The sequence below is a fragment of the Schistocerca cancellata genome, chromosome 2, assembly GCF_023864275.1.
Source record: "Schistocerca cancellata isolate TAMUIC-IGC-003103 chromosome 2, iqSchCanc2.1, whole genome shotgun sequence".
NCBI lineage: Eukaryota > Metazoa > Arthropoda > Insecta > Orthoptera > Acrididae > Schistocerca > Schistocerca cancellata.
In genome coordinates, this window is record NC_064627.1 from 628549269 (window position 1) to 628576757 (window position 27489).

A 27489-nucleotide genomic window follows, 5' to 3' on the forward strand; every position below is an offset into this window, starting at 1 on the left:
CACGAAAAGATATTATTCTTGCCTTCTGCCTTGAAATACTCAACGGCACGTCATAATTCATCAGACGCTGACGCACAGAGCATAAAAGTTTTCTTTTCCTATCGTTGTATGCTAAATGAAATAAAATAACTGAGATGTGGATGTTAAAGTGGATGTAAGTCGCAAAAGCTAGTTTTTATAGGAGAAACGACAAACTATCGTGGGCATCTTAGAAAGGTATTTGAGCTGTATAAATTCGTTGTGGACTGTAGACAACTCTTCTGAAACTAACTAAATGCCAGGAACTTTTAAACTTTTCCCAGCATCACCAGTATGGAGGGAGAGGTTGTATTTGGAGAACGCCTTTATGTGAAACATATTACAGAGGGTCTACATTGGCCTATCACTTGCTCCACGTCCATAAAAGGTTGTAGATGGCAGCTGAAGGCAGGTTTGTACTGTTGTGATATCCGGGGGTTTTCTTTGTTGTGGCTGTGCAGACGTTTTGATTCGGTCGGCGCAGCATGCTTCGTATAACGTGTAACACCGTTAAGTCTGGAACTCACACGACTCATTGGCATGCGGGCTGCATCCTGATGCTTGGCCATATCCTGTGGTGTCATAGTTGAAAAAGCAGCTGAATGCGAGGTCACTAATTACATTATCATATCGCATTGCATGTACTGATTCTACCCCTCAGTTACTTGACGCTATCCATGGTTAGCTGTCCTGATTTTAATAGTAAATTATTCACTCTGCAATGCAGTACACACTGCTTTGACACTTCCTGGCAGTAACAGCATGTGGGACACGTAGTACCTTGCCTTCCATGGACATTGGTGTCACCGACATAGCTACCCAAATACGTCTCTCAGCCCTCCCTTACAAGTTACATCCAGGAGTGCTACCCCCCTAATATATGCAGAGGAGCCTCTGAGATGTTTGAAACCTAGAACAGAGAAATTGGCGGAAGTGTGTATGTGAGGTCGAGCTTTGAATCTTACTTGTATAAATTAGTAGGTAAAAGGATTTCCCAAGTAAAATCAAGATGCGACATTGCCCGATTATTGCCCTTTTATTGGAAAATGACACAAATTTTTAGTTTTATGATCCTGTATTAAAGGGAGGGAAAATGAACTGGTCCGGGAAATACATTGCTTGAAAAGCTATTGAAGCACCCTGAAGATATTGTTGGATGGCAACGTAACTTTGTACACGCGCACACTATCAGCGCGTAGGTAACTTATTAGTGTGGCAATTCTCTGTGACTCATAGAACGGTCATCGGAACGCATTGGTGTTGTTGGTGTTTAGTGTTGTTACCAGACCTGCAAATGTATATAAGAGGCATGAACAGCGTCAGATACTCGTTGTAAACGGCAAAGAGATGGACTGTACTCGCATGACACAGAATTATCAAGACCTAACAGAGTTTGTGTGTCTGTTTGGTCGACTGGTGTAATATCCCGATCTTTGGGGAATCCGCATGTGACAACGGCCCCGATGTTGGACTGCATGGAAACGTGAAAGAGGGTACATTCGCCGTCAGTCGGATGCGTCTGACCTCCACAAGGAAAGATCAAAGCAATGTGTACCAAGCCCGTCGTGCAATATTTATGTCTGCGTCTGCCATTCGAGAACAAGGGATGCAACAGTCTGTGTCATCTGGCAACGTTGATCGGAGACTGTCAGCACTACGGAAGTACCACGCTATGAGTAGCTTGCCCTTAACACAACATTTGGAGTGATGCTATGACAGTGAAGCGTGTAGTAGTGCTGAGTGGTTTCACAATGCGTTTGGCGGTGAATCGTGGTCCTGCGCCATCCAGGACGACCATCGTCGACTAGTGTGGCAGAAATGTGGGAAAGCTCTCATTCTTTCAATGATTTCGAGAGGGTCATTGTTATAACTGGCGCCACGGTGTGGGGAGCCATCGGGTGTGACTTCAAATTAAAGCTGGTAGTGACTCAGACAGTTCTGATGACACAGTGGTACATCACGGACACTTGCCCCCTCATGTATTATGTCTCATGCGATAGTATCGTGGTACCACTTTCCAGCTGCACAATGTTCGTCCACACACAGCACTGTCTGCGTGATGTTGCTTTACTCCCGTGGCTAGCAAACTCCCCAGAATTGTCCCGGATAGAACATGTGTGGGAACAGCTCTGATGTCACCTCCGCCCCAGTGCCACCATCCACGATATCAACAAATGTGGGCCAGGTTGCCTCAGAATCGGATACAAGGGCTGTATTGCACCCTTCCAATCCAGGCCAGAGCGGGTGCAAAGTCATGCTGCCAAATACTTTTCAAATTTGCCTTGACTCTGTAATCACTAAAATAACGTAACGTACCCTCTCAAGCCATGAAGTTTCATTTTGTTTCGTCCTCCACTTGTGGGTGCTCTACCTTTTTTTAGGCAATGTATTCGTAATACTGGCGCAGCAAAGACCCTCGTTAAAGAACTACAGATAATGCCGGAAGCCGTGATTTCATTGCACAAGCCGCATTTTCCAGGGAGTGCACCTCACGGGCACTCTGGCCCGAGTACTTTTCTGTGTAATTACATTGAGTGAGGAAGAGCTTCAGACGCGTTTAGCGAGCGGTTGAATGCAGTACAAAATGATGCTCACGGGGAAACAGTGCATGTTTTTTTGTCGACTGTTATGCCAAGCACAGTTCGTAGGAAACGTGCAGGGAACTGTTTTCACAAGAGTGTAAAACTGAACGTGTACCGGCAGAATCTCCAACAAAATCTCCAATGCAAAACGCAGCGACAAAATGATGCGAAACCGACTCCGTAGCGAATAAAAACTTTACCTATTCGAAAAGAGTGCGAGTACCAGAAAACAGGAGGAACTGTTTAATCCATTTAATCAACCCAGAAGAAAAACGAATGTACTGATATGTTCAGCAAGAGGGACCAACAGCGCATGAGGTTTCTCTGGTCACGCCATTTGCCTGAACTTTCTCCCGGTGTGGCAAATTGAAGGGTGAGATGTACTTCAATAACGCTACTTTGCCATATCTCAAGCAGAGATGCTAAGCTTGTCTCACAGCGTCATAAATCGAGCACAGCGCTGCATCGACGTGGATGATGACTATTTTAGCATCTTTTGTGATGTCCATTAACAAAGGCAAGTCCAGAAGCAGTTCTGCTGAAAATACTTTCCGGTACTCTTTTACTTTTCCCTATCCTGTATTAGAATGATCATTTTCTTATATACTTTATTCGCGTGACAATGATATAAAAGGCAGACAAGCACAGGCCAAGATGGTATTCTTGGCTAAAGTAGGTCTAGTATTAAACTTAGCCTTAACTTTAGGAATAAATTTAGGCAGTTCTAGAGCACAACTCTGTATGGACATGAAACACTGACTGTTTGAAACCGGAAAATAATAGAATCGAAGCATTTTCGAACTGATGCTTACAGTATTCTATGGGTGGTGAAATATAAACGAAGACAAGCACTATGTGCAATACTGTGTCACCAGTCGCCCGAAATTTCGACGACGTTTTCATGCCCACATATGGTCAGAGAAACGCCTGCTAGAGGACATGGGTGAACTTCACTGACTGAAGCATCTGCCGCCGAAACACTGTACCCTGAAATTTCATTGTGGTCATAAAATCATTTTGTTTCACGTATCTTCAGTTGAAGGGTTCAAGAAGTTATAGGTGATCTTAGATTAAGAAAAACTGACACTAAATTTATTAGAGCATCCACGACCAAACGAAAGACTTAATATTAATTAAAGAGATACGATGTTGGGTGGCGGTAGGGAGTCATTGGTTTGCTTCCGTGACGTCAGAGGCAGGCAGCCAAGACAACTATGCCTGAGGGGCGCCAAGTACACCTGGAGAAAGACTCCGCTGCTCAGGAGCCACCACTACCATTAAAACCATAATTTTATCTGGATTTCCACTGCGAAGAATCTGGCTGCCATGCCAATGACAACTGGACCGGTTTTGTAAAATAAGAACGTCATCCTGAACACGACTATAGAAGTATATTGGTGTCCACTGTGCTTAAAAAACAACGGGTACGACTACAATGCGTTAGTTACTCATTATTAACATTGACAGGCGCGTCTAAGAACAATCCTAGCTTGCATCAATTACATGACAGCAAAAGAGTTGCTCCGTTCTCATAAATCCGTTCCAGAGGTTAATGATGGTGGCAATTTTTTACTAAAAGACAGATTTTTGAGAAGCAGCTGGCAGCATAGGTCCAAATACTACTTGATGAGCGACTGAAGAGTCTAAATTCTTTGGATAGTCAGATGTCACGTAGCTGGAGTATGCCTCGAAGCTTGTGACATATCTGGGCAGCAACTTTACGATTATTTCTTAGGAGACTAGATAACAGTTCTCGTTTTTGTTAAAAGTGAGACTCCTTCAGCTGTAGTTAAGATTTCATATTTATTTCGCTACCCGTTTCGATGTTTAGTCAACGCGATCTTCAGGCCCGTACACTTTGATGATATCAGTTGTGTGTGGCTGAGTACTGGAAGTCTGTGGTGAGACCAATACGTGCTCCACATGGAAGGCGGGCAGCCACTAGTGTCACTAGTTACTGCACGTACTGCCGGCCGGTGTGGACGTGCGGTCTAGGCGCTTCAGTCTGGAACCGCGTGACCGCTCCGGTCGCTGGTTCGAATCCTGCCTCGGGCATGGATGTGTGTGATGTCCTTAGGTTAGTTAGGTTTAAGTAGTTCTAAGTTCTAGGGGACTAATGACCACAGATGTTAAGTCTCATAGTGCTCAGAGCCATTTGAACCATTTTGAACTGCACGTACTGGTCTCACCGCGGACCTCTAGTACTCAGCCACACACAATTGATATCATCGAAGTGTACGGGCCCGAAGATGGCGTTGACGCAACGTCGAAACTAATAGCCAAATATATATGAAATCTTACGTATAGCTGGAGGAGTTTCTTTTTTAATAAAAATTGTACCAGCTGATGTACCACCATCATCCGATTTAATATGGAAGTACGAAGAGATAACAGTTCGATCACAGTTGACTAATGACATCCCCAGTAACCCTCACGATTACACAGAGAACATTTGCAGAAAGCGCACTGGAAAAATAAAACATTTGTTCCATATTGTTTGAATAATTTTACACAAAGCAATTGCATTAATGTCATTCGCAATAATTATATTTTCTGTAAACTACATGTGTTGTGGTTATCCAACATTTCCTGCAGTGTCAGTTCGTTTTTTAGCGGTCGAGGTATAAATACGATGTTCCATGTATTCCTTTTTTGCAGACGGAGTGACAGTGTGGGAATCTGTTTGTATACTGTTAGCTGAGTTCACTAAAAGTAGTAAATTTCAAAGCTAGGAACAGAACGATAATTCGTTAAGCTGTGTTTAGGGCAGCGAGGCGATGGAAACTCGAGTAAGCATATTTATTAATTGATGGTCCGCGGCTATGGATCAAGTCTTCCTGAAAGCAAATGTGGGTCCACAGGGAGCTGCCCGTTCCGTGACGGAGGTAGGCAGGTGAATCACTTGTCCTTCTGAAACAGAGAATGCGCCTCACTGTCTGACAAGGAGGAGGACATTTGGCTTTTAATGAGCGACCGCTTTCCATACTTCGCATGGAGTCGGTGCCGTAACTGAGACATAGCTACATCGGCAATCAGTACCTGCTGAAAGAACCACCGACAAAGTGTAAAAAAAAGCGGTGCTGGGGCGCCATAAGACACGATGAAACCGTGCTGCGTTATTGCCTTTTATTTTTGGTAAGTAAGAGGTACACTCCTGGAAATGGAAAAAAGAACACATTGACACCGGTGTGTCAGACCCACCATACTTGCTCCGGACACTGCGAGAGGGCTGTACAAGCAATGATCACACGCACGGCACAGCGGACACACCAGGAACCGCGGTGTTGGCCGTCGAATGGCGCTAGCTGCGCAGCATTTGTGCACCGCCGCCGTCAGTGTCAGCCAGTTTGCCGTGGCATACGGAGCTCCATCGCAGTCTTTAACACTGGTAGCATGCCGCGACAGCGTGGACGTGAACCGTATGTGCAGTTGACGGACTTTGAGCGAGGGCGTATAGTGGGCATGCGGGAGGCCGGGTGGACGTACCGCCGAATTGCTCAACACGTGGGGCGTGAGGTCTCCACAGTACATCGATGTTGTCGCCAGTGGTCGGCGGAAGGTGCACGTGCCCGTCGACCTGGGACCGGACCGCAGCGACGCACGGATGCACGCCAAGACCGTAGGATCCTACGCAGTGCCGTAGGGGACCGCACCGCCACTTCCCAGCAAATTAGGGACACTGTTGCTCCTGGGGTATCGGCGAGGACCATTCGCAATCGTCTCCATGAAGCTGGGCTACGGTCCCGCATACCGTTAGGCCGTCTTCCGCTCACGCCCCAACATCGTGCAGCCCGCCTCCAGTGGTGTCGCGACAGGCGTGAATGGAGGGACGAATGGAGACGTGTCGTCTTCAGCGATGAGAGTCGCTTCTGCCTTGGTGCCAATGATGGTCGTATGCGTGTTTGGCGCCGTGCAGGTGAGCGCCACAATCAGGACTGCATACGACCGAGGCACACAGGGCCAACACCCGGCATCATGGTGTGGGGAGCGATCTCCTACACTGGCCGTACACCACTGGTGATCGTCGAGGGGACACTGAATAGTGCACGGTACATCCAAACCGTCATCGAACCCATCGTTCTACCATTCCTAGACCGGCAAGGGAACTTGCTGTTCCAACAGGACAATGCACGTCCGCATGTATCCCGTGCCACCCAACGTGCTCTAGAAGGTGTAAGTCAACTACCCTGGCCAGCAAGATCTCCGGATCTGTCCCCCATTGAGCATGTTTGGGACTGGATGAAGCGTCGTCTCACGCGGTCTGCACGTCCAGCACGAACGCTGGTCCAACTGAGGCGCCAGGTGGAAATGGCATGGCAAGTCGTTCCACAGGACTACATCCAGCATCTCTACGATCGTCTCCATGGGAGAATAGCAGCCTGCATTGCTGCGAAAGGTGGATATACACTGTACTAGTGCCGACATTGTGCATGCTCTGTTGCCTGTGTCTATGTGCCTGTGGTTCTGTCAGTGTGATCATGTGATGTATCTGACCCCAGGAATGTGTCAATAAAGTTTCCCCTTCCTGGGACAATGAATTCACGGTGTTCTTATTTCAATTTCCAGGAGTATAAATACACGAGACTGTCGGAACTAGCGTCAGTGAGCAGATGTGCTATAACTACACAACTCATTCATTGGAGTCAATAGAAGCATCGCATGGTATACAAGCATGTTGAAAGTTAGGTGGACAGATAAGATAGGAAACAAGTAGGTTCCCTGCAGAATTGCCGAGGAGAGGAGGATGTGGCAACAGTTGATACGATGGAGGGATAAGGTGACATGACATTATGAAATAACATCCATAGAACTCGAGAGGACTGTGTAGGTAACAAACTCTAATGCATACAGGCATATATCGAGCAAAAACACTACAGGCTATTAAAACTGCTACACCAAGAAGAACTGTAGGTGATAAACGGGTATTCATTGGACAAATATATTATACTAGAACTGACATTTGATTTCATTTTCACGCAATTTGGGTGCATAGATCATGAGAAATCAGCACTCAGAACAACCAATTCTGGCCGTAATGACGGCCTTGATACGCCTGGGCATTGAGTCAAACAGAGTTTGGATGGAGTGTACAGGTACAGCTGACCATGCAGCTTCAACACGATACCACACATCAAGAGTAGTGACTGGCGTATTGTAACGAGACAGTTGCTCGGCCACCATTGACCAGACGTTTTCAAATGGTGAGAGATCTGGAGAATGTGTTGGCCACGGCAGCAGTCGACATTTTCTGTATCCAGAAAGGCTGGTACAGGACATGCATCACGCGGTCGTGCATTATTCTGCTGAAATGTAGGGTTTCGCAGAGATCGAATGAAGGGTAGATAGACGGGTCGTCACACATCTGAAATGTAACGTCCACTGTTCAAAGTGCCGTCAATGCGAACAAGAGGTGACGGAGACGTGTAACCAATGGCACCCCATACCATCAAGCCGGGTGATACGTCAGTTTGGCGATGACGAATGCACGCTTCCAATGTGCGTTCACCGCTATGTTGCCAAACACGAATGCGACCAACATGATGCTGTTAACAGAACCTGTATTCATACGAGAAAATGACGTTTTGCCATTCGTGCACCCAGGTTCGTCGTTGAGTACAACTTCGCATGCGCTACTGTCTGCGATGCAGCGTCAAGGGTAACCACAGCCGTGGTCTCCGAGCTGACAGTCCTTGCTGCTGCAAGCGTCATCCGATTGTTGGTGCAGATGGTTGTTGTCTTGGAAATGTCCCCATCTGTTGACTCAGGGATCGAGACGTGGCTGCACGATCCGTTACAGCCATGCGGATAAGATGCCTGTCATCTCGACTGCTAGTAATACGAGGCCGCTAGGACCCAGCACGGCGTTCCGTATTACCCTCCTGAAACCACCGATTCCATATTCTGCTAACAGTCATTGGATCTCGACCAACGCGAGCAGCAATGTAACCATACGATAAACCGCAATCGTGATAGGTTACAATCCGACCTTTATCAAAGTCGGAATCGTGATGGTACGAATTTCTCCTCCTTACACGAGGCATCACAACAACGTTTCACCCGGCAACGCCGGTCAACTGCTGTTTGTTTATGAGAAATTGGTTGGAAACTTTCCTCATGTCAGCACGTTGTAGGTGTCGCTACCGGCGCCAACCATGTGTGAATGCTCTGAAAAGCTAATCATCTGCATATCACAGCATCTTCTTCCTGACTGTTAAATTTCGCGTCTGTAGCACGTCATCTGCGTGGTGTAGCAATTTTAATGGCCAGTAGTGTAATTGAGGACTTTGGTTGTAATGACTCTCTGAGATGAAGTGGCTGGCACATGAGAGGAAGTTTTGACGATACGCATCAGATCAGTCAGAATACTGATGAAAATAAAAATGGCGTTTCTTGCTGTAGGAAAGACGCCACAATAACTCTGCGACGAACAGGAAACACTGCTACGTGCAAACTTGGACGCGACTGGTGCTTACCTGGACGTCCTTGAAGACTTCAGGATTGAGGTCTCCGAGCCGGTTGCCGCTGAGGTCGAGCTCTGTGAGCTTGCCGAGCATGAGGAAGAGTCGCGGGCCCAGCTCGGCGAAGCGGTTCCTGGCCAGCGTGAGCACGCGCAGCTCCTGCAGGTGCCGGAACGTGCCGCTCGGCATCGACTCGATGCGGTTGTCGTCCAGGTGCAGCGCCTGCAGCTCGGCCAGCCCGCGGAAGTTGTGGTCCAGCACGTGCGAGATGTTGTTCTCCGTCAGGTTCAGCACCTGCGCACACGCACATCTCACACCTCACACACGATGCCCCTGCTTTCAAACGATTATAGGAGAAAGGTACAAAGTACTGAGAAATAAACTGCTAAAAATGAAAAAAAGCTACAACTATATTACGTATTGTGACTACGTAGGCTTTCCCGGCGTAATAAGTCTTGAAAGTCTCTTCGGGTTTTATATTACGTATTGTGAGATCGGAATTTCTTCGGACGTATACAATGAACAAATAACTCACGAGAATGTAGCCGGGTGACGCCGTCTTCTACAACAGTCTGTATTTCAACCAACGGAATGAGTTAACGCTACCTCAGCCGTTGTTTAGTGATTTTCACTATCGATAACTCCTGGCGTCGGCCATCTTTGGTGGCTCTAGTGTTTACAATTTGTGTGTGTGTGTGTGTGTGTGTGTGTGTGTGTGTGTGTGTGTGTCTTATCTTTCCGGAACTGCGGTGTAAACCAATGATGTAAATTTTCTTGCGTACTGCTCTCCTGCTAGAGTTTCGCCTTGAAAATGACAAGATGATCCCCTGCCGTCCGCAGCTCGTGGTCTTGCAGTAGCGTTCTCGCTCCCTGCGCACGGCGTCCTTGGTTCGATTCGCGGCGGGGTCAGGAATTTTCTCTACCTCGTAATGACTGGATGTTGTGTGTTCTTCATCATCATTGACGCGCGCAAGTCGCCAAAGTGGCGTCACCTAAAAAGAACTTGCAATACGACGGCCGAACTTCTTCGCATGGGGCCTGCCAGCCAACGATGCCATACGCCATTATTATTATTATCTCCTACCCAAATATCGGCAGTTGTCGACGACGTCAACCTATTGTATTCCTGTAAGTTACTTGAAAATATTTCGTATGATGGAAAATATTAAATTTATGGCTCTAGTAGCTAAGCTCGTATGATATCCAGCAGCCCACACAGTAGGACGTTGCTCACTTCGGCGCTAGTCAGCCTGTCCTATACGTTCATCTCTGCAACCTACATTCACTTCAACCTCTCTGACTAGAAATTTTGCCCTCTCACTTTTCCCTCTATTACCAAATAAGCAACACAACAAATCCGCAGTGGCAGAACACCAGAAAGACTGCGAAAAAGAAATAAAATTCAGCGAAGCCTGTGTGTTGGCCAAGCAGCCACTTATGACGAAACGCAAAATCAGAGAGGCCATCGAAATACTTAAACACCCTAAAAACATGAACACGGAGGATGGACTCACGCTTGCTCCATCTTGGCTGCCAGCAATCAGAGCCCAACAGACCGCACTGTCAACACGAGGCACGACCACTACCGGCGAGTAACTGCCGCCGCGCTGCCGACGTCCAGCAGTTGGTAAACAACAGCAAACTTCTCATTCGACGGTGACCACCAATCATGGTACATAACACAAGAGCCAATAGAAAACAGAGGTCACCTTCTCCCTCCATCGCAATAACCTATTAAAATAAAGTTCCCTCTTCCTCTTCCTTTTCTTTAATGACCAATGAAACTAACTACCTTTTAAAATTATGACGTAATGGCATGCGCAATGAACACTAACAACAAAATATAAAGTACACTGCATAGCTTGAACGCACCATTCCACCCAGAAGAAGGCCGTTGTAATCGTGGCCGAAACGTTGGTTTTTCTCCAGCAGCAGTAGTTTTTACATTATGACGCGGTACCAACCCAGAAAACTCTTACGTCAAATAAGCTAATAGTTAATACCCCAGGACCTACAATTACGAACAATCAACTATTTAAAATGTAACGATAGCACAGATAATGTTGAGGGGAAGGCGAACTACAGACAACGTTTTATTTGCAGAGCACTTTCAACATGCAACAGGTCTACCACTGAGTCTATCTACACTACGCTTGTCCGTCCTCCTCTGCATTACTGTTGCCGTGTATGGGATTCGTACCAAATAAAAGTAACGGAGGACATCGAAAGGTTCAAAGAAACAGATCTTGTTTTGCAATATCACGTAATAATGAGAAGTCTGTCACCGATAAGAGCAGTGAGTTGGTTTGGTAATCCTTAAAACAAAGGTGTGTTCCGTTGGTGCCAGATTGTTTCGCGAAATTTCAGTCAATAGCTTTCTCCTCAGAAGGTAAAAACATTTTGTTAACACTAACCTAATTACGAAGGAGTTATCATAGTAATAGAATTAGAGTAATCAGATCAAGCACGGAAAGATTTAAAAGTGTTCGTTTTCCCATCTCACTGTTCCAGAGTGGAACAGTAGAGAAATAGTCCGATCGTAACTCCATGAATCCATTGCCTGGTAGTCAAGTGTGAATTGCAGAATAGTCAAGAAGATGTATATGTAAAGTAGATGTTGATATATGCTATCAGTGTATCCATTATTTTAGTGCTGCTCTGCTATAAAAGTCTTTTGCCCCTAAATCGATGCTGCAGGTCTTCAATTATTATTATTATCGAATCTATCCAGTCCATCTTCTTCATTCTTCTGTAACAGCACATTTTTAAATCTCTAATTGTGTTTATTGCCCCATTTCAGTTCCGTACGAGGATACAGCTACTGTCATGATAAAACAGTCACAGGACGTATTATATTACTCTCCAGTCTACAGCAAGAAGTCGAACAACTATTCCACAGTAGTGCAGTACGTCATTCAACCAGTACACGACTACGGTTCTCCATCTCTGCGCTAGTGCCAATGTCACAACATTCCCAGTAGTACTGGGACCTGTAAATTGTTGCACTTTTACTATGACAACTATCTTCACTTACTCAGAACTGTATATTGCTATTCTGTATACCAACAACCTGTCTTTGCTACAAGATTTTCCAGAACATTTGCTCTCTTCTGTTTGTCAATGTTATATTCGTGTTAACAACTCCAGTGAATCCTATCATTACAGACAGTTTTTATACTACATTACTTTTTTCAAGCTGTATGCTTTGAGGATTATTTAACGCCAAGCAGCTTATTATTAATCACTGACCGATTCTGTAACCCTTTCGATACACTGTTCTATAAATACTCTCTTATTTCCTCACTATTTCTGATTTTCGGACGCTTGGCGTAATACATTAACCTATGTGGAAATAATAAGGTGAAGTACGTGCTTCGTCTCTTGATTTCTTTCTATCAAAACATATTCAAGAACAATTTCTGTTTTGAAATTTCGTGTCAAATGAAAACTTTGGGCCAGACCGAGACTCTAACTCGAGACCCTTGCCTTTCGCGTGCAAGTGCTCCACCGACTGAGCTACCCAGGCACGACGTGATGAACTATGGTCACTGTTGGAGTCCCGGGCTCCAAGAGCGCACACTCCGTAGTAGGGTGAAAATTTCATTGCGAATTTAGCTTCCCATTTTGCAGCTTTCAATTTCGCGATTCCTGTCTTCAGAAAGCTGTTATGAACGACTGTTGTGCATTTTCCTGTCTTAATATTTGACCTATGTTTCGTACAGTACAGCAAGTATTTTACCTCGGAACACGTTTCAGACTTTCGCCTCCAGCCAGCCCTGTAATAGAAGCTTAACACATTTCCTTATTCCATTCTCAGATAACAGAATTCACTTTATTTGTACTGGAATCTTCTTTTGAAATGACAAAACTTACTCCGGGAGAGTAAGATTTTTTCCAAACGTGGAAAACTGTGAAGGTACAACGTCATCATGTAGCAGTAAACAAATATTCTGTTCAGATTTAAAAGCGTTGCAACCGTGAAATGAGAAAATCTTGTTAATACAGTATTCAATAATCAGTGCCTTACATTAATAATCTATCATGCAGCAAAACCAGTGAGTGAAATCAAATGAAGAACAACGTTACCAGAAACTGGTCACAAGCGAAAAACACTTTGAAACAAAAGATTTTGGGAAATTTTCTTTTTCAAAACAGCGTAAATAGTTAAGACACTGAAGACACTCAGTCCACTCCACATATCACGTGTTGCATGGTAGAGGACCTCCTTCCGTTTCAAGGTATAACATGGTAAGGTACCAAAAATATATGGCTTAACCGTCCACAAGTTATGTAATTAGTATTAAAAATATACTCAGTTTTACTCACCATAAGATTATGTGACTTTAATCTTTAACACAGTTATACACCACTTGAATAATACGAAGCTGTGGTAGTATTTACAAAGTCTGCACAGTACACAATCTAACGTCTCACAACAATAACAGGAGTAGAAATGGTCGGACCTGCATATTGCAGTCTTTGGCGCGCATTCCCTCACGTGATTCTAATCGGTCATTAGATTGAGACAAAGACAAAGACATACCATGTGTTCCCAGGTATACCATCCTCTAGGAACAACTCTCTCCTCAGCTGAGAAAAATTTTTCATTGTGTGTCCACTACGTCAGGCATTCATTACCGCGAAATATTTTATTTTATTCGTGCCAATCTTCATTACTAAATCGCGCTGTAATCAATAGTGCAACAGAAATTAATTTTGAAGGTGTATTTACTATTGCTAAAAATGCATGAATCCTTCTGTAGTAAACTTACAAAAAACTATTCAGTTACCTACGCTATTTTGTGGAATTCAATAATATTATTCACTTGAAATAGAAAGGTAATAGTTAAGTGCTTTTAGACCAAGAATTGCAGACAATTTCCTAATTCAGCTACTTCGTCAGATGTACAGAAGACTCATACAAATACCAACATAGTACCGTAAGTACATGCAAGCCATTTATTTGGAGAGGTATAAGGCATAACCCCTCGAAGGAGCGTATATGAATATCACACAGTCCGAAACGCAGCGGCTCACGTTTTGCCAATCTGTAATATATGGTATTTACTGATAACCATATTTTACGTTCTACAAGCAAGCTTGACATCCAATATCCTGTAAGCGAAATCTTGTCATGGAGAGGCAGTTTATGAAATTTAGTCAGATCTATCGTGAAAAGTAATCTCAGACCCTCAGCAACCTATGGAAGAATATGGAAATGGGCCAAAACTGATTCGGTGATTGATAACAAATCTGCATATAAATCAAACCATAACAAGGGGGGAAAACAAGGGACGCTATATGGCCAAGGGCACAAACGAATTCATAATACGGCATTGTTTTCTTCTTATTCGAATTCAGTATGTATGCAGAATCCTTAACCTGCATATTTCAGTAAAATTACATTAAATCATCACAACAAGTAATGCACGGCAATAATTGAAATGTCAGGTAGAAATAAACAACTGATGGTCGTCTACAGTGAAGTTTCACAACTCTACATACTGTTAACACAGATAAGCTGTTAAACAAGAGTTTCATCGGTCTGCAGCCGGCAAACAAAAATTATACGAAAATGGAAATCATCCCACCCATTGCACAATTAAGAGGTCGCACTTAACAGGGAATGAAATATAAGCAACAATTAACACCTGCGTTCGTCGTTTAACTAACAGTACATCGCTACCACATACGAAATATCTCTCTCTAAGCAAAAACCAGTACTAAGCGGTTACATTTAACAATTGATCAAGAAAGTTTGAGATAACTTTTCACATACACATAGAATATGACACGCGATTTTTTCACGGGTACCATACATAGCTGAAGGTACAACAAAAAATTCTTGAAGTGCCAGGAATCGAACCTAGGCTAGATGCTTTTCGCAGGCAATCACCTTACAAACTGCTTATCCTAGAACGATTCCCTGCCCAATCCTAACTCTCTGTTTCACTATGCCAAATACTAGTATGCATATTGGGAATGGCACAACCACAAGGGAACGGAGGCTCATTGACTGAGAGGGCAACTGCAGATCATGTCACATTTCTGTTTATTTCATAGTAGAGAAAGTGTTATACTATGGAAAACATTCACCTAGACATCCACTAGTCCCATGGTAGTAATAGAAGCCACCATGACATCTAGTCTGTAGTAGGCAGACTAGGGCAGAACAAGCACAGAGTGCATAATAATCAGATTTACTCACTCCTCGCTGCGCCCCCTCTACGACAGTACGCAAAGTTGCCAGATTTCTCTCTCCCCTCCCACTTATGCCTCTGCCATACGAAAATTAGTCTATGTATAAAATGGAAGGAAAGTCAAAAAAACGGAGGAAATTCAAGATTCCGTGGGGAATTAAAAAATAGCCCAATTGTGCCTCTTATACCCCCCCCCACCCGACCCGACCCAAAACCCCTATGGTGGCACACTAGAAGTAGGGCTGTTGTCCTACTGGATTTCAAGATGGCGGACCAGGGATACTGGTGCAGTCTGCATTGTTGCCAGGTTTCCCATGACATCACTCCCCTGCAGGTACTAGTCAGACAACAGATGGTTTTCTCCTACCACTGTGAATCTGTGTTTCTGGACAAAAAGCATTGTCTCCCAAGGCCATCCACCCTCCCCCTGTGCTGTTTCTAGGACAAAGGGAATTGATCCACATGAAAGAAAGCACTCAAAAATTACAATTTATGTCAGTAATAACCTAGAAATATGAATATAATACTAGTGTGGACATCAGATCACTTTCAATTTACAGTAAGAATAATAGTTCCGCATCAATATCAAATTTCCATCAACTCAAGTTACACCTACAGTGGAAATCAGTGTTAGTTAAAGAAAAATACTGTCATCTGTCAAAAGGTGTGTGGTCACTGATGTTCAGCTATCTGATAATCTACTACTCAGGTTACTGGAGACTTGTTTCAATGTACAGTACGAATTTATTGCTACATATCTTACTGTTTGAATCCAGGATAGAAAGATGGTCCGCATCGATCACAATCTCATGAGACTTTTTTAATGCATTGCCGATCTAGATTTCAGCTGACTGTGCAGCCATCATTAGTGAATTATAATTAGTCATGTAGATTGAGGGTAATCATGACGACACATTTTCCAACCCAACTCAGGCAAGTACAAGCATTAGTCCAACTCTAGAGTTCTGGCTCGTGACTACCCGTACTATGCAGCCTACTTTACCTAGCCTCCTAATTGACGTCGTATTAACACTTCACTGTGATACAATAAAGATTAATTTATGGTACATGCTGTACTTTTCTTAAACTTGATGAAGTGTGCGCTGGCTACAAAGCTGTGGTGGCTTTTCAGAATGTTTGATGGGTATTTTGTGCCTCTAGAACGTGTGGAGTCAAATCATAAGGTGTATACTACGTTGTTAATATTGGTTAAATTAACGGAAACGCTCTTCTACATACAATACCTAGAAACCCTCTTCCAGCGGTCACAAGCAGCTATGAACACAGATAGGGAGCAGCTCTATTGTCAGGCATAAGTTCTTTTCTTCTTCAGTTGCATATCAGATGTCCAAAGTGCATGCGTTGTTAAATTGTTGTTCTGTTGTTTGTATGCTAGATCTGCTGACAAGCGGAATGTAGATTAAGTTGTAGTAGCAGACCTCACTATCACGACCATACACAACCGTCGTCAGCAAAAGACTTCCGAGACAAGCCTTTGCTACAGGAAACATAATTACGTTCATCGTAAATAATTTGGAAATTATGTGGAAGTATACAGTGTGTGAGCCTAATAATTAAGTCGATACATCTTCAGGATAGGTGTCGTAATACCAGGGCTTAATCGTGCTACATTGGTTTGAAGGAGCCGCGCGGGATTAGCCGAGCGGTCTTAGGGACTGCAGTCATGGACCGTGCGGTTGGTCCCAGCGGAGGTTCGAGTCCTCCCACGGGCATGGGTGTGTGTGTTTGTCCTTAGGATAATTTAGGTTAAGTAGTGTGTAAGCTTAGTGACTGATGAGCTTAGCAGTTAAGTCTCATAAGATTTCACACATATTTGAACTTTTTTTTGAAGATGTGTGTAGAGTAGCTCACTATGATTGTAGTCTAATACAAAAATTTGTGTCACCTCTCCGACTTGCTACTTTAACTGTATGCTATTTGGTGCAGCGTGCTGTACTTAGGTACAGAGAAACAGCAGGGGTTACCCTACTGTGAAAAGTGTCACCATTTGATAAATATGTACACTAGTACACTTTGAGAGATATAGTGCCAGTAAAATTGTGAAATTGCATGAAGCACATTAAACCATTACCATATGATCATGAACACTTTTCGCAAATACAGTGTAATCGTTCTTGGACTTCGTAAGTTACAGGAAGCAAATCGAAGACACATTGTTGGAACTATTCTCGGAAAACACCATGTGCTGCAAAGGAAAATCATCACAGAAGAGCAAACATGTTCCGCACCATTTCCAAGAACTTTCATTCCAAAAACATTAACAAGCCGTTATATCACAGCACTCCTTTCCAATTTTACCTGGGTTGTAGCTAATGTATACACGACACAAGATCCCTTGCTGAGGATAACATATTCAAATCGTTGTAAATTATTTAAAAACATTGTGGACACATTTGATGTCGGTACTATCATCAATATTTGTCAAAAACTGTGGAAAGGTCATTTCCTTACTTTTTGTGGTTTTGAGTCCACCACGCAATGGAAAAGCCTTAACGTTGCAACCCAATGCCTTTGTTCTGCACATATCAGATTTATACCTATTAATTTCTGCATTTTCTGCTACCTATGTTGTTCTCCTAGAAACAAAAAAATTCTTGAATTTATCGAGGTTATTATGAATTACCTGAATGAAAAGATCGCTATCGCTGAACTGCAACGGGACGTAGTTTTTGTAATAACTAGATGCTCTATGCCACTCAGCAAAACTATCAAAAACTTGCGTCATGCAGAATCGACGAGTAATACAAGTAACAGCACGGTGCGAAAGTAGTGAGATAGCGTGCTCCCGTTGCCTTGCCATGCGTACTCAGGCATGTGATTTGCTTCGTCAAGCTAATGCGTCGTTATGGAACTGCGACATATGATTCACTTTAATGCTGAAAGTTCTCTCCTCAGCTGCGACAACGTGGTGTGCAACAGTAATGGATGTGTCAATTCCTGAAGTGTTTTTAAAACTCAGGCGTGGTTAAGACTTTAGAAATACTTACAAAAGAGATGCATTCCAGGAACAAAGAGGCCAGAAACCGTCCAGTTATAGTTAGCCTTGCTCTATGTGGGAATTCGTGTATTCGACTATGGTGGGATATTCATCTCTCACTGGACAGCAGATGTTTTCCTGTGTGCCAAAGTGGAGGCACAAGGGCATTAGCACAGAACTTCTGCCTGCCTGTCTACCGGAGACTGCATGACATCATATGGACTGTTCCACATGATAACTGCTCTAACTTGAATGGAGGCAGTCAACCTAAGTGAGTGTGTCGCACTGGTGGTGGCAGGTCAGTGCTTGTGCAGGCACCCCCAGCCCAATATGATGGTCCTCTAGAGTTTTGATAGCTGACGATCACAGAAGCCTCAATACACGAGCGACGTGTTTCGCAACCAGCGGAGCGGCAATGCCAGGCTCAGCACATTAAACAGGTCAACTGGCAATCGATATGTCCTGAGGCTGAATAGAAAATACCTAACAGGCGCTAATGTAATTAAGTTCTGAGTGTAAACCTCTCCTATTCCTGCCTCACATACACAACAATTCCAGGTGCCTGGAAATCCTATATGCTATGCCAAAAAGCTATACAGTGTTTAAAGTTGGGATTAATGGTCTAGTTCTGATAACCTCAAGGTTTACCATCATTTTGAGCTTAAGGTATGTACATTTATCACCATTTTAAGTGTAGGAACTGAAAGTAGGTTAGCAGGAGAGTCCAGGCTGGTTACTACCTGTAAGTTGAAGGTTATATTTATGTAGCCAACAGGCTAATACTGACAGGCTTGGACCAGCATGAGAAAGTCACTGTTTTTTATGATTGTGGTTAGCAGTCTAGTATCTCACCAGGAAAAGTCCAGATGGGATACTGCTCATGGGGTGAAGAGTATGCTTAGGTTTCCACAGGCTTGCACTTCCTTCCTTATTCAAACAGAGTGGTTTGGCTCTGCAGGGGAACTGGCTTAGAGTTACATGGTGGAAAAATACTCTTTCTCTTAGGTGAGGCAATGACCTTTGTTCATGCACAGGTGGAGGGGGATGACCTTGGGAGACAGCACCCTTCATCCCATAACCATTGGCTCACAGTGGCAACAGATAAACATTTTTTGTTCAACAGGCAGGCTTGTACCTGCAGGGGAAGCAAACATATTTGCCTCAGGTGAGTGATGTCAATGGAAACCTGGCAAAAATGCAGACTGTCCACAATCCTAAATTCCCACAGGAAAAGGCACCTTCTTGGATATCCCATCAATTTAATCTTAGGACAACCGACCAATTTCTACAGCGACATCATAGGAGTGAAACGAAAACTCACTAGCACAATTAGGCTACTTTTTAAATATCCTGTCAGACTACTTAATTTTCCACTACTTTTTGATTTCTGATAGTTCTAAATTTGATTTTGTGTGTGGTTTTTGTTAAGTGTGAATGTGTTATTCTTTATGGGAGTGGGTTTCTTGTGTGTTTATGTATTTCTCTATACATGTGTGTGTGTGTGTGTGTGTGTGTGTGTGTGTGTGAAAGGGAGAGAGAGAGAGAGAGGGGGGGAGGTGATGAAGGAGAGAGGGAGCGGAAAGCGAGAAAGGGAGGGAGGGAAGGAGAGAGACAATTCATTGCGTAACTGTTCTGGTTGTGTTTTACATTTCTGTTGCTATAGTTTTAGTGGCTAATATGGTCAGTGCATTATTTCTTATACTGATTGCGTCATTAATACTTCCTTCCAAATAGCTCTTTGAGCATTAAGTTTTTGTTGTAATTGTTCACAGTAATAATTTTCATATCCTGTTCTATGTCCTGTTACATGTTGCTCATGTTGGCAGTACTACACATTGTAAACACACACATGTTCAACACACAATGAAAAGTGCAAGTGAAATGTAGTGAATGTGGGTTAAAAAAATGGAAATCGGCCATCTGGAATATGGAGACCGAGCAAACACATCTTCAGAGCCACACACGTGGTCTAGCTAGATTAGGAGTTGCAAGTGAAGCCAACTATAACTTGTTGTACTGCAGAAGTTGTTTATAACCCGAAAAACGATCAAAAGACAGGATAAAACTTACTACAGTAACATACTTATCACTACCACGTAATTAATTTATTATATGTGTAAGAAATATATTACAGACCACTGAAGACGCTTCATAAATAAAAGGAGCGAAACGCGTAAGGCAGAAAACCAACTGCCTTTCATTTAGTTGTAAAGGCGGAACTTATGTCCCTGGATTTTGTAGCAACTATGGACAGACGGAAAACGAAAAATTAATGACGGAAATTAGTGATGTTTAATTGTGGGAAGCAGTCTCGTGGAATCTTTTGAGAAACATGTCTTGTGAACTAGTTTTCTGTGAAATTTATTAATTCAGAAGATTCATTGAAGAAATTGTTTTATTTGATATTGACAACAACATTAACTCGACAAATCTAAAAACATTATATTTATTTGTACAGCCAATTCTGGAGACCTAAATGATATCTTTAAAAGTATAAAATAACGCCAATTTCAAGTGGATCAGATAAGCAAAATTTATTTTATATTTTACTGAAGTGAGCATGCCGTTCTATGATTCTTCATTTAGTACAATGATGAAAGTCCGTTCAGTGGATACACTGTGCATACGTTATTGAATACATGCGTGTTACGATATTCGTAACTGAAATGTAAACATGTATTAAGTCCTTAATTAAATCAGACATTAAGCTGCTTACAGTGTTCTCTGTTTAAAATTACTTTTAATCTTCTTTACTTTAGCCAGTGACCTTCATCCTCACGGTTCTTTTTCCCCTTTTTTGTTTATTTTTACTTGTCGGCCATGGCTTCAAATACTAGCAGCAAGCATGATAACAGCGAACATCAAGGAAGTTTTCGTAATGAATGTATTCTGAATATTTCAACGAGCATCAACATGTATGAACATACTACACAAGACAAATAGTAATACGGGCAACCATATATCCTATTACGTAAAACAAAGAAGAATTCACTGATCTTCATGTAACAACACGAAACAAGTTAGGAAAACATTGAACTACGGGACATCTGTTACGTTGAAGGCATAATTATTGAAGAAAGCACTGTCGAAAGAAATGTTTTTCCGAAAAAAATCAATTCAACGTAAGAGTACTTGATTGTAACTGACTATAGAACTACTTACTTGTGTTCGCTATTTTATCCACCTGAAGAAGGAATGGTGACATTGAGTACATGATTTAAGCCAACTCCGAAGCGGCTGATACATCACTCTCCATAAATCGAGCGTCGCAGGAAGACCTTGTATATTGCAATAGTACTGCATGTTGAAAATAAGAAAATGTAACCTACTGATACCCAGAAATCTGTAGGTTATCGGTTATATTGAGAAAGGCACAAATCTAATGTCGGACTGTTCTCTTAGTTCTTGTGCTTTAGATTTTAGAGACGCCTTCTCTCCTTCCAGCAATAGTTCCCCGTACTACTGTAATATTACGACTGCTATCCTGTTCCACTATACGACTGTTTAAGCTACAGCGTAACAAGAGGTGAGATAGTCAGATTTGAAGAAAGCAGCGGGCGTATGATGGAGAACAATTGTATTTTGTCATCCTCATCTCAAGTAAACAATGATTTCATCCCCAGTTTTATTTACACGTGATTTCGATTTCCTTATTTCTATGTGTAATGTGCTGCCACTCGTGTAAAATACAGCACGCTTTATTAATTTGTTAGATCTTGCGAACAGCAAATGCAGGTAAACTGGTAGATTGTGTCGTCTAGATTCCCGAAAGGTGTTCGTCGTTGTACGATATCGTGAACTTCCAGTGAAGATACCATCAAACGGAGTATCTTATCAAGTATGTAGTTGGCTCAAGGAGAGAAGTATTTGACAGCTGTGGTACGTCGTAATGGAAGGTGAAAGTTCTAAAGAAATGAAAGTAAAGAAATCTGTGTTCCTTGAAATGGTAATAGTACGTCCAATGTTCTCAATATACATCAACGATATGTCAGTTGGGATCAGCAGCATTGTAAGACTGTTGTCTGGCGATGCTACTGCGTACAGTACGGTCTCACTGTTGAACCGCCTTAAGGTACTCCACCGGGACTTTACGCTAGATTGAACGAATTGTGACTCTCTTCAAATGGAGGTAAATGTCGCGTAATAACCATAATAAAGCGATAGAAACTGATAATGTGAGGTACAGGATTTGGGGTAAACATCTAGAACACGTTGAATCGGTGGTAATACTAAAAAAACATATGAAATACAGCGATCACTTAAAGTCAGTATTTGGGATGGCACATGGAGGACAAATTGTTGGAATAGCTTTGCAGGGGTTGGACAAGACAAGTCAAACGCCGTGAGAAATGCTGATTCTAACCAAGCCGGCAGATCGCGCTTCTGTATTTGGCCACCCAAGTCACCTGTGTATTGCCTTCAATACATTGAAAGTACTAGTCGTCATCAAAACAGTATTTTACTTTTGCCTGAGAGCATTATGTCAGAGCTAAGCGAACGCGAACGTTGACAAACTGTTGGTGCTCCAATGATGAGTACTCCAGTAACCAAGGTAGCCGAAGCGTTCGGTGTTTTGACAGGCACCGTACCGAAGATTAGGTCACATTGTGGACAAAAGTGTGTGCTGAGTGTTGAACGACCGTGACGAAAAAAACTGCAAAAGCCACGGCGGAACTGAATATCGGACTTGCGAACCCTATCAAGCACCAAAACGACATTAATTGACGTTGTAACAGGAAAAAGTGGTACCGATACCATAAAACATGGGCTATGCAGCGACGGAATAAAGCTGTTTGATTGTATGAGTCTTTTTTCACACTGGTTCCGACTTCTGGCCGAGATTACGTCCCGAATGTGAAAAATCGCGGAGGTTTGGGATTCCATATCGGAGAATTACATGGGCCGCATGGTTACCCTGAAAATTCGCATTCCTGCCAAGGATTATGTAACCATTTCGCCTCTTCATATTCAACTCATGTTACAATGTTTGATCCTTAATGGTGATGCTGTGTTGCAAGACGACAGGACCCCTATTGACATAGTTGGTTTTGTGAGCACGAGGATGAACTTTCGCATCTCTCCTGGCCACCACAGTCACCAGATCTAAAAATTATTCAGTCTTTCTAATTTCCTTTGTAGAGAACGGTGCGTGATCACCATCAACCTCCATCACCATTTCCTGAACTAACCACAACTTCCCACGAAGAATGATACACTACTGGCCATTAAAATTGCTACACCACGAAGATGACATGCTACAGACGCGAAATTTAACCGACAGGAAGAAGATGCTGTGATATGCAAATAATTAGCTTTTCTGAGCATTCACACAAGGTTGGCACCGGTGGCGACACTTACAACGTGCGGACATGAGGAAAGTTTACAACCGATTTCTCATACACAAACAGCAGGTGACCGGCGTTGCGTGGTGAAAAGTTGTTGTGATGTATCGTGTAAGGAGGATAAATACGTACCATCACGTTTCCGACTTTGATAATCGTCGGATTACAGCCTATCGCGATTGCAGCTTATCGTATCGCGACACTGCTGCTCGCGTTGGTCGAGATCCAATGACTGTTAGCAGAATATGGAATCGGTGGGTTCAGGAGGGTAATAAGGAACGCCGTGCATGATCCCAACGGCCTCGTATCACTAGCAGTCGAGATGACAGGCATCTTATCTGCATGGCTGTAACGGATCGTGCAGCCACGTATCGATCCCTGAGTCAACAGATGGGGACGTTTGCAAGACAACATCCATCTGCACGAACAGTTAGACGACGTTTGCAGCAGCATGGACTATCAGCTCGGAGATCATGGCTGCGGTTACCCTTGACGCTGCATCGCAGACAGGAGCGCCTGCGATGGTGTACTCAACGACGAGTCTGCGTGCACGAATGGCAAAACGTCATTTTTTCGGATGAATTCAGGTTCAATTTACAGCATCATGATGAACGCATCCGTGTTTGGCGACATCGCGGTGAACGCACATTGTAAGCGAGTATTCGTCATCACCATACTGACGTATCACCCGGCGTGATGGTATGGGGTGCCATTGGTTACACGTCTCGGTCACCTCTTGTTCGCATTGACGGCACTTTGAACAGTGGACGTTACATTTCAGATGTGTTAAAACCTGTGGCTCTAGCCTTCATTCGATCCCTGCGAAACCCTACATTTCAGCAGGTTAATGCACGACCGCATGTTGCAGGTCCTGTACGGACCTTTCTGGATACAGAAAATATTCGACTGCTGCCCCGGCCAGCACGTTCTTCGGATATCTCACCAATCGAAAACGTCTGGTCAATGGTGTCCGAGCAACTGGCTCGTCACAATACGCCAGTCACTATTTTTGATGGACTGTGGTATCGTGTTGAAGCTCCATGGCCAGTTGTACCTGTACACGCCATGCAAGCTCTGTTTGACTCATTGCCCATGCGTATCAAGGCCGTTATTACGGCCAGAGGTGGTTGTTCTGGGTACTGATTTCTCAAGATCTGTGCACCCAAATTGCGTGAAAATGAAATCACATGTCAGTTGTAGTATAATATATTTGTTTAATGAATAACCGTTTATCGTCTGCATTTCTTCTTGGTGTAGCTGTTTTAATGGCCAGTAGTGTATAAGATTCCCTTCAGAATCATTCAAGACCTATAATAATCTATTCCGAGACGGCTGGAGATTGTTCTCCTACACCATTAATCTCACACTGCACAGATGTAACAATTTATTCTTCTGGAAAGAACCAAGGGATAATTCTGGACCATCGTTTAGAGTGGACGGAGCACACAACTGCGGTTCTTAATTAGGTATACGCGTCACTTCATCCAGTAAAAAAATTTTAAAAAAATTTCGTTTGGAGCCTAGACAGTAGCTCGTAGACCACTAAAGCTCCCCACACTTGACTACGGTAACGCCATTCTCCAAGGGCTTTCGTGAGAGAACTCACGCAGGTGGAAGAATGTAGGCAGCCTCTTTCCCCTTTTTCAGAACACGAATGAAATAGGAAATAAAGAGTATTGGTACGTTTAAACTCCAACATTTACTGTAAAGCGGCTAGTGAAATATTTAAATAAATGTATAAACCACGTCGGAAAAGTACTACAAATAATTCTTACTGCTGTGTAGGCACTATTCTGATTAATCTTACATCATCCTTCTGTGGCGGGCGCATAGAAATAAAACTGAATTCCTCATCAACGCAGTACGTTCCTTACTATCACATTACATATTCAGTTGCCTGAAGTAGCGTGTGCATCTCAGCACTGTAGGCCACCAGCGTACTGCGTCAACTCCGAGAAACGGAAAACGCCACTGACAACACAACCAATACTTGACTAAAAATCTGGGTTCCCCATTTATCACGGGCAGGCGACTCGTAATTTAAGTTGGCGTGAGAGGACCGAATCTGACACGTGCCCTGCCAGAGGCGGACACGGCGAACCGTCTGTTGGGCCCCCGAGATCCATCAAAGCGAACGCGCATCGATCGGATGCTGGCTACTAATCCCTGCCCGCGTGCGATGACGTTATCTGGGCATTGATTCACGTCCAGGGGACCAGAGGGTTGTTTAATGCATTTCCAATTTAAATGCGAGTGACGTCATCCCGCGTCCGTCTGCAGTCCCTCACGGCGCGCAGCGAAAGGGGTGGCAGGAGCACGTGGTGCCAGTCGAAACCCTTTGCGGGCGCCGGACCCTCGCTAGGGGAGGATCAACTTCATTAGTGCACGCTCTGCGAGGTAAGCCCATCCTTTTTGCCCGGGAAACTCTTCCGAGCGAAGAAGTTCGAACTGAAGGGAACTGCCATTTTTGAAGATGCAGCTCTGTAGACATACATCAAAACCTATCCGTACCAAAGGGAAGGTTTATGTTGGAGCTGTGATAAATTACGTCTATGACAGCAGCACATAATAAAATGCACATTTATTAGCTTTCATGAGACATTTATTACGCAGCTTAGACGAAAGCGTGGACCTGTGTGTTGAGCAGTGTCTTTGCTTTGCTTGTCGAAAGGAAGCCGTGGTATTTCAAAGTTCATGAGATACGTTTTTCCATTTACTTCGGACTGCGTTTCTAACAGTCCTAACGATGGACGATTAATAATACTTATAAATGCACAGTTAATTGGGAAACATTTCATTTTCTTTCCTGAATTCCGATTTGCTTTCAGAGTTCAGCCTAGTGATCAGTCATTTAGTTGCCTTTACGTTTTCTTTTCGTTCGAGTTGCTACTGTACCGAAACCCGCAAGAGCATTTACAATTCCAGACGTCGATGTTTCTCAGCGACTTCAAATACGACTACTGCAATATTTGGAATTTCCCTAACTGCTTACAAAGTGCAAACGTAAAAAAAAGGTTCAAATGGCGCTAAGCACTGTGGGACTTAACATCTGAGGTCATCAGTCCCCTAGCTTTAGAACTCTTAAACATAACCTAAGGACAGCACACACATCCATGCCCGAGGCAGGATTCGAACCTGCAACCATAACAGCAACACGGTTCCAGAATGAAGCGCCTAGAACCACTTGGCCACATAGGCCGGCGCAAGCGTAAACCATCTTTAAATTATTTGTTCTGCCTGTTCTACCTCTTGTTGTGAAATAAATACAAACATCAATGTACTACCGTGTTACAAGCACTGGCTGATACTAATTAAATTTTCATAACATGCTGGTGATTACGGAGAAAAAAGAGATAGTTGAATATTTAGATCCTTAAATGGCTCTGAGCTCTATGGGACTAAACTTCTAAGGTCATCAGTCCCCTACAACTTAGAACTACTTAAACCTAACTAACCTAAGGACACCACACACATCCATGCCCGAAGCAGGATTCGAACCTGCGACCGTAGTGGTCACGCGGTTCCAGACTGTAGCGCCTAGAACCGCTCGGTCACCCCGGCCGGCTTTAGATCCTTAGATCCTCCCTTTGTTTCTGCATTTGCCTTAGGGAAGAGACAAAATTCTTTTGCCAGCGCCTTAAGGCTAAAATATGATATAACCTTTTCTTGTAATAGGCAGTGAAACTTACCCAGTTTGTTAAAAATCTTACGGAAGGCATCAGTTAAATGCTATAAAAGAACACTTCAATAGTAATTTTATCACGAACACGAGGAAATGGCAAAAGTGTGTTCGCAATAATAGAGGGTGACGCAGGTATGAAAGATCACACCAGATATATCAAGAATTCATAAATATGTCGAGGTGCGGTTTCTATCAAAATGGACAATATG

The 27489-nt window shown here is 43.4% G+C and overlaps 1 protein-coding gene across 1 annotated transcript in view; it reads right to left on the minus strand.

Annotated features, from left to right (window-relative positions):
* LOC126157176 (leucine-rich repeat-containing protein 15-like) overlaps window positions 1-27489 on the minus strand; it is a 994052-nt gene that overhangs the window by 42283 nt on the left and 924280 nt on the right. Inside the window, exon 6 of the mRNA XM_049916358.1 lies at window positions 9074-9352. Coding sequence (XP_049772315.1) covers window positions 9074-9352 — 279 coding nt within the window. The remainder of the gene's footprint in view (window positions 1-9073; window positions 9353-27489) is intronic.